Below are 14,257 nucleotides of genomic sequence, written 5' to 3' on the forward strand. Positions count from 1 at the left end.
CGCTTCAAGCTAGCGACAAACAACCTGGCCAGGGCAGGAAGTAGGTCGAGTTTTTCTTCAAATTAAAAGCGCCGCTACACCTTGGGAATTACGCGGCCAACTGAACGCCACTTAGCGTCCTTTTACTTGAGAAAACAAGCTAACCGGAAGTAGTGTTTGTCATTGGCGCTAGCTTGCCTCTGGCGCCGCTGCCAATAACCTCTCAGTTGAAGGAGGGACTTTGTTGAGCGCTGCGTTGGTGGATGCTGTACAGTCAGACAGCAAGACCGGGGACTTGAAGAAAAGCACTTTTCGGGATTTTCAGAGACTCGCAGGCTATTTTTTCCCCCCAGACGACATCACACAGCAGACAAACAAACAGATCGATAAGCATGAAGAATCCTCTGTACTGGGCTATGCTGGTCGGGATGACCGTCCTGCTGATGGAGCAAGGTAAGTGATGGATTTTTGTCATCCTTGGAGCACTTGTTATCGCTGTCTCCGACTCTTGTTTGGATGGGAATGTTTTGTGATTCTATCAGTTGCATTATGCACATCGCGGGCAGTGTTTGCGCCTACATTTGACACCAGGATGCTTGCCATCTAAGCCACAGCTTAAATGAAGCGATTAGTGAAGTGCAGTTGAGCTGTCTTGGTGCCAGTGGCTTGACTCTCTAAGTATCCGAGTGGTTGCTTTTGGGTGTATTTTTACACCAGTTATGTTAGGCTGCAGCCTTTTCTCTGAAAGTTTAATCCTGCCAAGGTAATTCTGAGCAGTATTAGTTTTGCTTTTGGTTGTGCACTTTTGCAAATGTGGAAAATGAGCCTATAAAGGGGGAATGTTGATTGTGCTGGCTGTAAAGCCTTCTGTAACGCAGCGCTTTATTTGAATGCACCTGCAGTTAAAATTGAGCAATTGTCCTTTTTCTGCCCGCGGATCATCTTGAAGCATGGTGAATCTCACGGACGGGAGGTCTTTGGCGCAAAGTTGATTAAGTATTAGTTCTTAATCCACATTGACTGCGTGGTCAGGTCATCCAAGTTAAGCCATGTGTTCTCCGGGCAGGCAAGAGGGCTGTGCTTCTGGAGAGGGGGAGAGCAGTGAGGCAGCTCAGTCTCTCTGACCTTGTTTACACCTGACATTAAAAATTCCATCCAATAACTAGATTGTGGCTAGATGGAGGCGAGCTTAAAAAAGCATGTAAACAAAGGCCACCTTAGGAAAATGAAAACTGCACCTTTTTATAAGCCCCTAATCAACTTCTCCTCAAGCTCCATCACTAGTCTACAATAAGAGAGGGGCTGGGGGAAAGATTAATGCTGTTAAATCCTCCTTGTCCTTTGATAATGACCCTTGTAGTCAGAAGCAAACTGATAAATAAATAAATAGGATGAAGTGGATGAATCAGTCAATGGAGGGGCATTTTCCCTCATCATCTCTCCACACCTCACTGTTTTACTTGGCCAGCAGCCCCTTTTCTCTTCATAGATACTGCCCAGTATCTGAAGAGTCAAATTCCTGCACAGGAAAAATTGAGCCGCAAATGATTCTTGCATAAAGAGCTGAAAAAAATAATGAATAATAATCTGGTAAATAGACATAAGGTCACATGCAGGTTTACCTTATGTCAACGATTTTGAAGTGTGCTGACTTCCCAATTCTGCCTTTTGACCAATGTCAACAAGTGCAAAGCTGTACTGAATAAAGGCTGCACTCAATGCCACACAGCTAAACTGAAACTCTGATGTTATGTGGCACACAGTTTTAGCATATAAAGCTCTTTGCACTGTTCAACCAATTATGTATTTGAGATATGTCTGTGGCGTAAGAAAAAGATGGAATTAATCAAGTCACTCACTCTGTGTGCTTTAGTAGACCAGAGAAAGCTCGTTTTAACCCCCACTTAATGGAATTCAGCACATACTGTCACTGTTAATACCATATATCATTACTTATGTTGCAAAGTAGTCTAGTCATTATTTTGCAGGCAAGAAATGGTGTCAAGAGAAAGGAAATCTCCGCACACCTGACAACATTTTGAAAAATGCACAAATTACTGCTGGAAACAGGCAGCCGAGAGAGGAGAGAGAGAGAGAGAGAGAGAGAGAGAGAGAGAGAGCATTTTGTTTTGTGTCACATTGCTGCACTATTAAAAATGTCTGCTTTTAATGCACCTAGAAAAACTGTCCCCCCATCCACATCCACATCCCCATCCCCATTTCAAGTCCAATCCATTCTCCAGACAGCACCAAAATTGTGCTGAAGTCATTTGCATATTAGCAGATCTCTTGCAGAATCAGAGATGTGTTGGATTAGATTAGATGAAATTTAAATGGTCCCCATAGGGAAATTGGGTCACTGCAGCAACATAATCGGGCACAGATAAGGACAAGGCCAATATAGATCATATTTGATAAGATAAAATGTAAAGCGTTCTATAATTAATATATTAATACAATTTATTTGTGCTCATCAATTAAATCAGAATCCTTTCAAATCATGCATTGAACCTTATTGGGTTTAGTTTTTAAGGTTTACAAGTACTCAGATATTTAGTTTGGATATTTAATCACCTTTTGTTGTCTAAAAATGCAGAAACATTACTGTCAAACAGAGAAAAGAACTTAACGTGTTAATTAGCGCCTGCAGTGTTTGTCATTTAACTCATAAAAGCATTGGATAGCAGTAGAGCTGTAATTAAATATTAAAATATAGTATTGCAAGATTTTGTTTTGTGATATTGTATTGATTCTCAAAAACACAAGCACACAATTTTGTGTTTAAACATTCCGACTGTTGTTATAAACTGAGGGCTATGATGTTGGACATTACAGGGACTTTGATAAATACAAATGTAGATCCCACTGTTCTGGTTGCATAGAAAGGTCACTGTTTTTCCTCAGATTTTATGCATATGGTGGTGTTCTTTATACTATTTCCTAAAGTTAGATTATTTAAAAATCACTATATATTATATATATTGTAACCCCTATATTGTGATATGTATCATAATGCCAGATTCTTGCCAATATACAGCCTGATTCAGCAGTGAGAAATGAAACAGTTGCTTGTTTCGTACATTTCTCTTTGCTAATAAAAAAAGATGAGAAGAGACAAAGGATTTAAGAGATTGTGGATATGTAGATCCAGGTCATTTTCCTACCAGCAATCAGAACCAATCCCTAGTCCTGTTACAAAGTTAACATTTCCTATACTAAGTGATTATTGTGACTTCTTTCTCATTGTTGAGTTCAAACTACTTTGTATCAATATGGGTTTAGCTGCCAAGTATGCTGTCATCATTGTTTTAACATGCAGAACTGTGGGTCTATTTTTAAAATGGAAAGTAGTTGTTACAGTAGCTCCTCTTGTGCTCTGATCTGATTATAATCGCACACAGAGGCAGACTGTGCAAATCATGACTGCTCCTTTGAGAAAAGTAATGATATTTTGGCTCATGCACAAATGTGTAGAGGAACACGCAGAGGACCCCGTAGGTCAGAGCTAGTCGGGTGGGGTGGCTGTAGAGAGCAGGGCCGATCACAGGAGCAGGGAAAAACAATCCGCAGCGATTGATAGAGACAGCGAGAGAGGCACCTGGGCTGAAGCGCTCTGCTAGCTGGCTGGCTGGGGGCTGCAGCCACAATGGCAGGAAGCACTGTGCATCTGGATGGCAGTTGACTCGCACAAGTGCTCGAAGCGTTTCTTGGTACACCTCGAGGGGATGAGCCGCGGGCTAAAATTGCTGTAGGGCTGCGTCAGCTCACTGGAGAGAGGGCGGGGAGGCTTTGTCCAAAATGAAATGATTTCTGTTGATTCATTTTGAGGCATACTTCTTTTTTTTAACATAGCAATAATTTCCAGGAAACACTTGACAGCATGCACAGGAGGCTACACGGTGTCATGCTGTCCTCTGGCTTTCTCATATGCAGTTGGAATATATGTGTGAATAAGTCAAGGTCAACTTCACAGTGCCCCTCACTGAATTCATTCTTTTCTAATATGTTTTGCACACACAGTCGTAAGCATTCACCATCGTGACAGAACTGATTCATGTTGTCTGTGAGATGAGGCAGCTCAAACAAAGAGCACCTCATGCTTTTCCACAGCTGGTTGCACTGTTTCTGTCAGTGGATTGAATATGCCGGTAGCCTTCAGACTGTTTCCTGAAACCAGTACGGATCTGAACCAACAGTTGATCATCTTTTCCTCAAGAACCAAATGAACAGACTCCAACATGCAACGGGTAGGTGGGAAACAATCAGATGCTGACATCAGTGGACGTGTTTTTAGCAAGAACGAAAAGAAGAAGACGAAAAGAAAAACAACAACAACAAAATCAAGCACACAGCAAAACATCCCAATATCAAACTTCCCGAAAGAGGCAGCACATGTTCTTTTCCTAACAATAAAAGAACAGCGTTTCTTTTTGGAGTATTAATCCAGCTTAAGATAAACACTGGTAATGAGGCAGCCTCATTGTCTAAGCGGGCTGCCTCCCTCCCTCTTTCTCTGTATGTGGCTGGGAGAAGACAGTGCTGGCTATGTTGCCAGGATGCAGCACAAACTCTTGTGGGTTTTTTTTTTTTGGCCGAGACCCTGGCAGGCCTGTGTATTGTGCCCTTGTCCTTCCTTCATCAGCCCGTGTCAGCCAAAGACGAGAATTATAGCCGGTTAGATCGAAATTTGGAGCAACAGCTGTTATTGGATGAGCAGCTAAGAGAGCAGAGATGGATAGGGCTGGTGGTATGGGAGCTGTGGTGTGCTGGTTGTATGCAGCCTTTTGTTAAAGACGTTGAGATCATTGTTGATGGGTAGAGTGTGTTCTCTTCTTATCGCAGGGCTACAGCTACTCAGCAGGGATCTCGAGGCAAAAGAGGCAGAGCTGTTGCTGTGAAAAAAAGAAAAAAAAGAGTATTTTGCCCATCTCCCGTTGCACAGTCCACATAAAGCCTGGGAGCAGAATGTAGAGGCAGAGCAGGCAGATGGCCGACAATGGCAGGTAGATATTGCCACCTGTGTACAGTGGCGTGATATCAAAAGGTGATAAATTAATGTGATGTAAATTGGCTAGGAGATGCTATTAAAGCCAGGTGGCTTCTCGGCTGGAAAGCAAGAGTCAGACACACCTACATTAAAGGTGCTGTAAGCTGTATTTTTTGGTTAAAATATGTGTTAAATAGCTCTACATTCCGACAGCCATCTCGGACATACAGTGGATCTCCCAGTCCTTTCTTTCTGCGATAAACGGAGAATACATTTCAACGTGGAGCACTGGAATGTAACTGTTTGACGCACTTCCCCTGAACCTGCCTCAGCTCCCTTTACGCCACAGTGATGTACTACACTTCCCAGAATGCCCTCAAAGACTGGCATGAACCTGTTGCATTTTGAGTTTGAATGAATGTGAACACACCCATAATTCCTTTACATTCATTTAATTGCAATGCAGGTATCCTTTTTTGCCTACAAGTAATGACATCAACCTGCTATGGGGCCCCGGGGCAAATATTTATTGTTGGGCCCCCACTGACCCCTGCTATGTAGATGAAAGCTTCAGTATTTCCACAGACGCTTACATGTTTCTCTCATATTGTCATTGCCATACACTGCCTCCCTCATACCTTCACTCCGTGTTTTCTCTTGATATTAACATTCTTTGAGTTATTTTTTTCCTTCCTTATTTTATTTTTCTCCATAAAATTTTTTCTCCTTTCTAATGTCATGCTATTCCTATTATATTCTCTCATTTTACCTTTTATGTCACAAAAAGAAAATGAATTAGCACCCAATTTGATAATTGATTAACTGTTTAAATGAACTTTATTAAATGTTAACTTTGGCTTTGGGGAATTGTAATACACATTTTTCACTATTTTGTAAATTCTACCTGAGTTGTATTTACCTAATCACACACGCATATGTGTGTGTATATATATTATATACAGTACATGAATGAATACATTTTTGACACCTGATTAGGTTTTTAGCATTGCAAATTCCTACACAAATCTGAAACAAATAAACATTTTGTAAGTACAACCAGTGGATGTGAAGTGAACCTGGCCTTATGGGCAGTTTCCTGGTTTGCCCAGTTGATGTTCCAGCCTTGACCCCAGGTGAACTGTCCGGAGGACAGTGACAGCTGAGTGCAGCCTGTTTGAACTGATGGATGCTTCACGCTACTGATGACTGTTTGTGGTGGGAATTTTGTCCGCTTGTTACAGGACAAGCAATAAGCCAGAATGACAGTGCACTTTACCAACACCCCCCCACTGGAGTACATGGTGAAGCCTATTGCTCTTATATTTTGTGAATTTGAATTTCAGACCGATAACTACAGCCTTCATATTTTATGTTTTTCTCACCTACAAATGGTCGACTTCTGAATAAAAAGTGTGAGCCCTGGTGTAGACAGAGCAATAGAAATAGAGACATAAATAAGCAAGAGAGTCTTTTGACGTATTCCCTATCCCCATCTAAATTACAACCTATCTCATGGCTGCATTGCATTCTGGTCTATTGGGTCTCATGTTACAGGTAAAATTGGTGTTTGTGCTTCTCCTATATGAGTTGAAAATATCTAGACGTGACATCCATGAAATAGGAGAAAAATTCAGGACCAATCAACAGTATAGACTCAGAAATGAAAGATTGATCACTAAGAGCTATTTTTATATTTTCCTCCCTATTGTTGTTCCACAGCTTTAATTAAGAGGTTGCCTTGGATATGAAACTTTTTCCATTGAACTTAATGGTGCAATGTGATATTAAGGACATTAACTACATTATAGGATGATGAGTGTCTGTAACTGAGAATTGTTGCTCCACAGATGTGAAATTGCCACTTTGGAAACAACAAGAGACCTTGCTTTGTTTTCTGGAAAGGCAAATTGCAAATTGGAGGTAATTGTTATCCAGTTGTCTTTTTCATTCCTGTGGTGGGAAGCAATTTCCGTGTTGGATTCTATTTCTGCATTCAGTTGTTTTTTTGTTTGTGTGTTTGGTATTTTCACAGGTTCATATCACAAATGACTAATTTCTGGGTTGTAGAAAGTTTGTAAGAGTTTAATGGAAGCCTGATTGATTTACACACACTCAGTGTGGGTCAACAATCAATTTGCTGGAATTTCACTGAAGGCTTTCAGCTTTCAGCATTGTGTTTGGCATTGGCAATTCAGCAGACAAAGTAGGAAAACAACAAATCTCTGAAGATGCTGAGAAAAACATATTTCTTGAATATAATTAGATTATTAATGTAATTCATTCCAAATGTAAAACATGAGAGGAGGCATATGGGTAGAAGACAGACACATACAGACCTTTCTCTCTCTGGAGGAAACGTCTGAATGTTGATATTTGAAATGCAGATAAACATTGCCAGGTAAATTCGTCATGGGCCGAAAATGCAATCTGAATCAGTTTTTTTTGTTTATTTTTCATTCTGTAGGTGATGGAAATGTGCTGAATAAAGTCCTGAGTTTGCACATGGCTTTACATTCACTTCCTGGATATCAAATAATGCACTGTCATCACACAGTAGCAATACCTACAGTTGCACAAAAGTAAAGGATAAGCTTTTTGAGAAGCTTTTCCTCCCCACGTAGTTTGCCAAGTCCCAGTGAAGTGGTCATGTGACTTGGTGGCCACAAGGGACCTTGCCAGGGAGAGCTGATTAATAAGCAAGAGGGATAGTGACTTCAGACTGTGTCCATTCACCAGGTTGTCGTGTCTGAGGAATGCTGCCTCCTTGAGAAACTCGCAGCTCGCACTCTGCACTGTTTGTTTCTATGTGAGCAGCTTTATAGAGACGCTGCTGGATGTATATATGTACGTCCTTTGGGGTGAGGGAATGCCAAAGGCTGTTTAGAAGAGTTACATGAAGTGCTCAGAGTTTCAAACTCTTGCAATGTTTTTTTGACTTTTGACACAAAGGAACAAGATTTCTGAAGAGTTTAGACGAGCTAAAGTAAAGAGGAAATCGCTGAAAGGCAAAGATCTCACGTTGGCGGGCTTTTCACAAGTTATTTTGGTTTGTTAGGAACATTATTTATGAAGCAGTTACAGTATACGCAGCTGCAAATTATGGATTTTATTATAACTTTCTGCATCTTATTTACATAATGTAACATAACATCTGTTATTTTAATTTTTTTTGTAAAGCTCAAACAGGAAATGTAATCAGAATGATAAAGGAACCTTACATTTTGCAGGAGAAGACAGCAGACGTCTGCTGTGACCTCTAAAAGGAATCAAATAACAAACTTGTTAACTTTTAAAAAAAAATTAGCCAGAATCTATGATTTTTGTATCATTTTGTCCTAAAGTGTGGTACATGTGAAGCATTTATCGTACCAAAGCCAATTTTAAGTATTTTAAGTAAAGCATTACATATGTTTTTTGCCATCATATTCTATATATAGGTTCTTTTGTCTTTTATATGAGGTAAATTGATACTGATGGTTGCACTGGGACAGTGTGTTTGTGTTACAGTATCTCTTGTAAAGTATTTGGAATTTGGAAGTCATTGGAATCACAAAGCAAGTGGTTTGTGTGTTGCTTTCAGCTGATCATGGCTCAGGTTAAAGCCTTTGTCAGGGCTGGAGTATGGCGGGTCATGACTTTGCTATCCTGGGGGAAAAATGGTGAATGGGACACTGGTGGGAAGTATGAGGGTCCCATTTCAGTGCTAATAAATTACGTGGTATGTGATTGGTGCACAGACATGCATACTCACTGATACAAGATACTGTATTTAAGGCAGGGTAGGCGACAACTCAATTGTTGTATTATTTTACCTAATTATTCTCTGTAGAGAGTCACGTTTTGCACTATTCATTATATTACTTCTGCGTTACTCCATAACATCGCCTGAGATCAAATAATAAGAACTGCATTTAACAAGCCAAACTCACTCAAACAAAGTCACTTTAGTCTCTCACCAAGCTATGGCTTTATAGTACACTGGTGCAGCTTATTGAATGTGTTTATCACTAAAGCAGCGGCTATACCTCATGAGGAGGAGTCTCTCAAATGGTTTTTCAGACAACCCGTTCCTCCTCAGAGTCAGCACAATACTGTCCAGGCTGAAGAGCCTCTCCACAGTTTTATGGATATTATAGGGGAACAGTTCAGGATCATCTCTGGCCACAGATATTCAATGGCTTCAGTGTTGGAGTTGAAGGAAGCTGTATCCTCTTCGTTGAAAGCAAAGAAGTCACTCATGTGATTGTGCATGAAACAAAATGTTTGATTTGTTTCAATCCGCCCATTATATTGACAATGGCGAACACACTGAAGTAATGACTTAATTGTTTGATTAGTAACTGTAATGTGATTACCGATTTAATTCAATTCAATTCAATTCATTTTTTTTTGTATTAGCGCCAATTATAACAGAAGTTATCTCAGGTTTCAAATAGTGCAGGTCTAGACCGAACTCTTTAACATTACATTACAGAGACCCAACAGACACCTGGCAAGCACTTGGCGACAAGGGCAAGGAAAAACCCCCTTTTAAAAAGGAAAAACAAAAAAAAAACCCCCCCCCCTTTGGGGGGGGGGGTCCTCCCTTCCCCCCGGGGGGGGGGGGGGGGGGGGGGGGGGGGGGGGGGGGGGGAAAGAAAAACACAAAAAAAAACAAAAAAACAACAAAAAAAAAAAAATTAAAAAGAAAAAAAAAAAAAGACCCCAGCCAGCCCCCCCACAAAAACAAAAAAAAAAAAAAAAAAAAAAAAAAAAAAAAAAAAAGGGAAAAAAAAAAAATAAAAAAAAAAAAAAAAAAAAAAAAAAAAAAAAAAAAAAAAAAAAAATAAAAAATTTTTTTTTTACTGCATTAAAGACACTAATGTGATGACAATACACTGGATGTGATGTATCTGGAAAACATTAATATTTTTTTGTTGTTTTGAAAGTCTTGGTTTATGTGCATTTAGTATAGTGACCTGACAAATCAAAATGTGCCTTTTTTCTCATTTCAGTTGTGTAACAAATAGCTTGCCGTGAGCAAAATCGCAGTGGCTTAACACATGACCTGTAGTAAAAAGCTATGGAGACACATGCAAGGCAGAGGAATCACAGTCAATGATAGTGATTGTCTTCCGTGTGTCTGAAAATACAAACTGGGATCAGAATACTTTCAAATGCACGTCTGAGAGGGCATTTTATAAACCTCTACTTTGTATTTTGTCAGCGAGGCCAGAGCACAAAGCGTTGCTGCCCGTTTTAGCACGGCCAGCGTTCACTCATCAGAGAACGCACATGTTGGAGCAGTTGGGAGAAGCCCAGAGGATCAAGTCACAGTGCTGTGGTGTTGGCCACCAGGCACTGCTGTCACTGCAGCTGTGGGAGTTCAGAGCGTTTTGGAGCTGCACATGAAAACTTGGGTTCTCATGCGGAAAATGACATTTCGGACGCCTATTTCAGGATCCCTAAAATCAAGAAAGGAAAGAGCATCCAAGTGGCTCATGAAATAAGTTGAGACAACAAGAAGAAGCAAGAAGCAAAAGGGGGTACAGTATCAACAATGAATGATATCCCCAACATGAACCCTGTGATGAACAGAAGCAGCTTTCTGTCCTGCTGTCTGACTCTAATTAGTCGTTTGTCTCCTATTTTTTGGTATTTTCCTACTTAGAGGGACCTCGCCATCATACGGGAATTCCATTGTTTGTATTATAATCAGCTTACCTATACTTCTTGTGTAGAGTGGGAAATAGCTTCCTCTTTTTGTACCCCTCTCCTCCCTGCACTACTGATACAATCAACCTGTTTCTATTACTATTCTTTACCCACTTGATTGTGAAGACTTCCCAGCATTGCCGGAGCAAAATGTAATCTTCCACATGTTCTTCTTATCTGATTTGAAATCTCATGGGAGGGAAATGGATATATAATTTAGGTGGGCAGGCATTAGAAACCCACATCAATCTTACCCCATCACCTGCCCGGATCGTTGACATCGACACTGATAAGGCGGCCACTCGAGACTCGGCCCGCCCTCATGCACTAATAGCAGGGAGGCATCTCACAGTTGGGAGAGTTGCTGTGTACAGGGGCGCTTAACTAGTGCAAGCAGCATGGTTGTAATTTTGGAGCAGATGGCGGAGTTAGTGGTTAGAAAGCACATGGTCTGTGGAATAATCTGTGTGCAATTATTGGGGGCTTGCCTGGGCATTTGTGTGAAGCACGAGAGATAATATTTCAATTAGTGCTATCATTGATTGCGCTGGAAGCCCCTTGGCAAAGGCCTTTGTGGTGGGATCTGAGAGAGTGTTAATGGGAAACAGTTGGGCCCCCTGAGAGCAGGAATCTTCATTAAAGATATAGTTGTCCTTTTTTTTTTACTCCTCTTTAAAAACTCATAGTCGAGCTGCAAAGTTGTTCGACCAACTCCAAAACTGTGCACAGCCTTTATCTCACTGTATCTACTGAGGTAACCACCTGCAAGCAAAGTTGACAGTCTTCCCAGCAGAAGGAGAATGCATCAGGACATAGAGGTATTAATTCCAAATTTCCCACTGGGGGGAGGACAGAGCGTGCCGATGTTATCTGAATCATTCCCCTAACCTTGTGATTGATGAATGCAAAGTTAACACAGATCAATACAGCTGTTAAAGCACCCCTGAAAGGACCTACAGGCTCTCACAGTGTCACAGTGAGCTGATAAGGAAACAGCAGAGAGGAGTTATGAGCCTTAAGAAGCTTTGTATTTCTGTTTGTTGTTCACAAGTGCATGAATTTGCAGGCCCACGTTCAGGATATGTAAACTCATGAATATTTAACTAGGATTTTATACTAGGATTTTCCACATTATGGATGTTACGACAGTCATGTTTTAGTCTTGATTGATTCAGCTGAAGAAACAAAGCACAGTTTGTGAATATTTATGAAATATTGGTTAGGCAAAGAGACTTATAGTGTATTATAGTGTAGAAAGCATGACTAGAGAAGCTTACATCCCTAACCAGTATCTGAGAAATGTTGCTTCTTGGCATCTGGACTGTTGTGTGGCTGTGAGTCTGCACTGAAGTAGCTTTTTTTAATTGCAATCACACCAGTAGCAGCTGTCTTAAGACGAACCCATTTAACAGGTTGATTAGAGCGGACGCGTGGAGCTCAGTGAATGTGCGGCTTTCAGCCTGTTTGGGATTCCTGGTGGTAAAACATCACTGATGACCGACAGCAGCTCTAATGTATCCGACTGTGCCTGCAACTGCTCTAATTCAGTTATCTTAATCACGCTGACATGGTTTTACAAAAATTATCAGGAGAGCATTTTTATCTGTGTCTTACATCAGCGTTGAAATGCCACAAACTGCTCTCTGCAATTTTGTCTTGGAGAAGGTCTAATTGTTTTATTTGTTATAATAACCACTAATTTAGTTTTCATATAATGCCAGTTGTGTCATATTTTCCACATCAATTTCTGAGACCTCGATGTCATCACCATGATTAGAAAAACAATCTGACACGTCTTGTGCCCTCTGGTGGATCATTTGAGCACTGCAGACAGTAATGGGCCTTTAGGTGCGTCCCACTTACCTCTGCAGTCCGAAGTCGGAGCTGGGAATGACATCGGACTCGTGTTGACCGTGTTCCAGTACAACAGGTCACAGAACCAAGCTCTAGCCAGGTTAGCTGTTAGCCCTTGCTAGCAATACCGGGTGATAACAATGCATTATGCTGTATTTCACTCATTCAAACATGTCCACAGACACAGACTTCCCAGTTCAAAATCCAAAAGGGTTCCCATCGTGTAGTGATTTACACGTTTCTACGTTTACATGAAGTCTTTGCTAATTTTGAAAAAGTTCTGGTAAGAATAACATTTATATTAATAAATACTAATATTTCAATATGATTTACTGTGTTGAGGCAACTTGTAATTCGTTAATATTTGGTACTTTATTTTACAGTAAAACTGTGTTGAAAATGTGTGTATCAAATATTTTTTAAGGTAATTTATCTGTTAATCCCATAATTGTCATTATATGCGTTTATGCCTGCCACAGTGACATTCACACAATTGTAATTAAAAACATTTAATTAAAATAATTAAAGATTTAAATGTAATTTAAAGATAGAAATTGAGGTATTTGTGTTTTTTAAATATGCAACCTGCTCCCCTGATAATCACTTTGATGTTGCAATGCCTCACTTACTAATAATTGTCTTTTTATCATACATTTTCACTAAAACAATTCCTTAATTATCCATAATCTGTATGTTGTCTGATGTATCAAATAGCCTATCATACAAATAAAATCATGTGAAAATAACTCTTTGTTATGTTTTATAAATAGGTCCAATAAACACTGTCCGGTTACACACGGTTAAATATCCTCCAGCCCTAAACAAGTGCAGTATCTTTATTTTGTCAGTTTTTCTTTTCCAGTGTTTTCCTAGTATGTTTTAATATACTGGGAGCATTGAGTGTGAATAACAATATTTCTTTCTAAGAAAAAATAGAAGATATGATTAGTGTGTGAACTGAAAACAAACTTGGCAGGAAAAGTTTAATATGACTGTTGTTTCAGGACTTCATTTCCAACCTAATTCTCTACAAAGCTCCTTGCATTACTCCAGACTTTACAATGCTCATTAAATTTCATGGAAGCTTATGTAGGCCTGCCTTATAATTAATGCTCAACGCTTGAGTGGCAATCTTAATAGTCTTTTAAATGGTCAATACAAAAATGAATGTTTCTCATTAATCAAAATCCCATTGCTGTGATTTCTGCTAAGCCATTTTCTATAGCCTTGCTATAACACACTACTTATTTAGGTCAAAAAGCCATTGTCCCAAATTGAAAAATAACTTTGTTTTCCCTTCTCATAATGTGCAAATCTGTTGGGGGTTAGAAACTACAGTATAGTTGTCCTAAAAGCACAGTGCAAGCTTTCAGTGTGGAAATAAGCTTTAATGATCAAGCCCCACTTTAAAAAAAGGCTTCCTGGACAGTTTCCAAATCTGCAGGAATCCTACAATTCCAAATGGGAGTGCAATTAAAATAGTCATAAAATCAGTGACTACTTTGTGATTCTGCCCTGAACCAAGGCCAACGCACTCAATACATTTTTGAGTTGTAGTGTATGTGCAAGACCTCATTATTCCACCTGGTATGAGAAAACAACAACCCAGCCTGTAAAAAAGGAACAACTCAAAGCTTTATTCCATATGTCATAGCCCTTGCTAACTGGGAAGGATCCAGTGAACCAGTTGTATTGTACTACACTGGTATTGAACTGGGGCCACCCTCCCAAACGCTGCTCTTA

General features: G+C 40.0%; 1 protein-coding gene across 1 annotated transcript in view; it reads left to right on the forward strand.

Annotated features, from left to right (window-relative positions):
• Positions 1-203: 203 nt before the first annotated feature.
• ntm (neurotrimin) overlaps positions 204-14,257 on the forward strand; it is a 451,063-nt gene continuing 437,009 nt past the window's right edge. The window contains exon 1 of the mRNA XM_051401617.1: positions 204-432. Within this exon, the coding sequence (XP_051257577.1) occupies positions 372-432 (61 nt within the window). The 5' untranslated portion in view covers positions 204-371. The remainder of the gene's footprint in view (positions 433-14,257) is intronic.

This window comes from Dicentrarchus labrax, unplaced genomic scaffold (genome assembly GCF_905237075.1).
Source record: "Dicentrarchus labrax unplaced genomic scaffold, dlabrax2021, whole genome shotgun sequence".
Classification (NCBI taxonomy): domain Eukaryota; kingdom Metazoa; phylum Chordata; class Actinopteri; family Moronidae; genus Dicentrarchus; species Dicentrarchus labrax.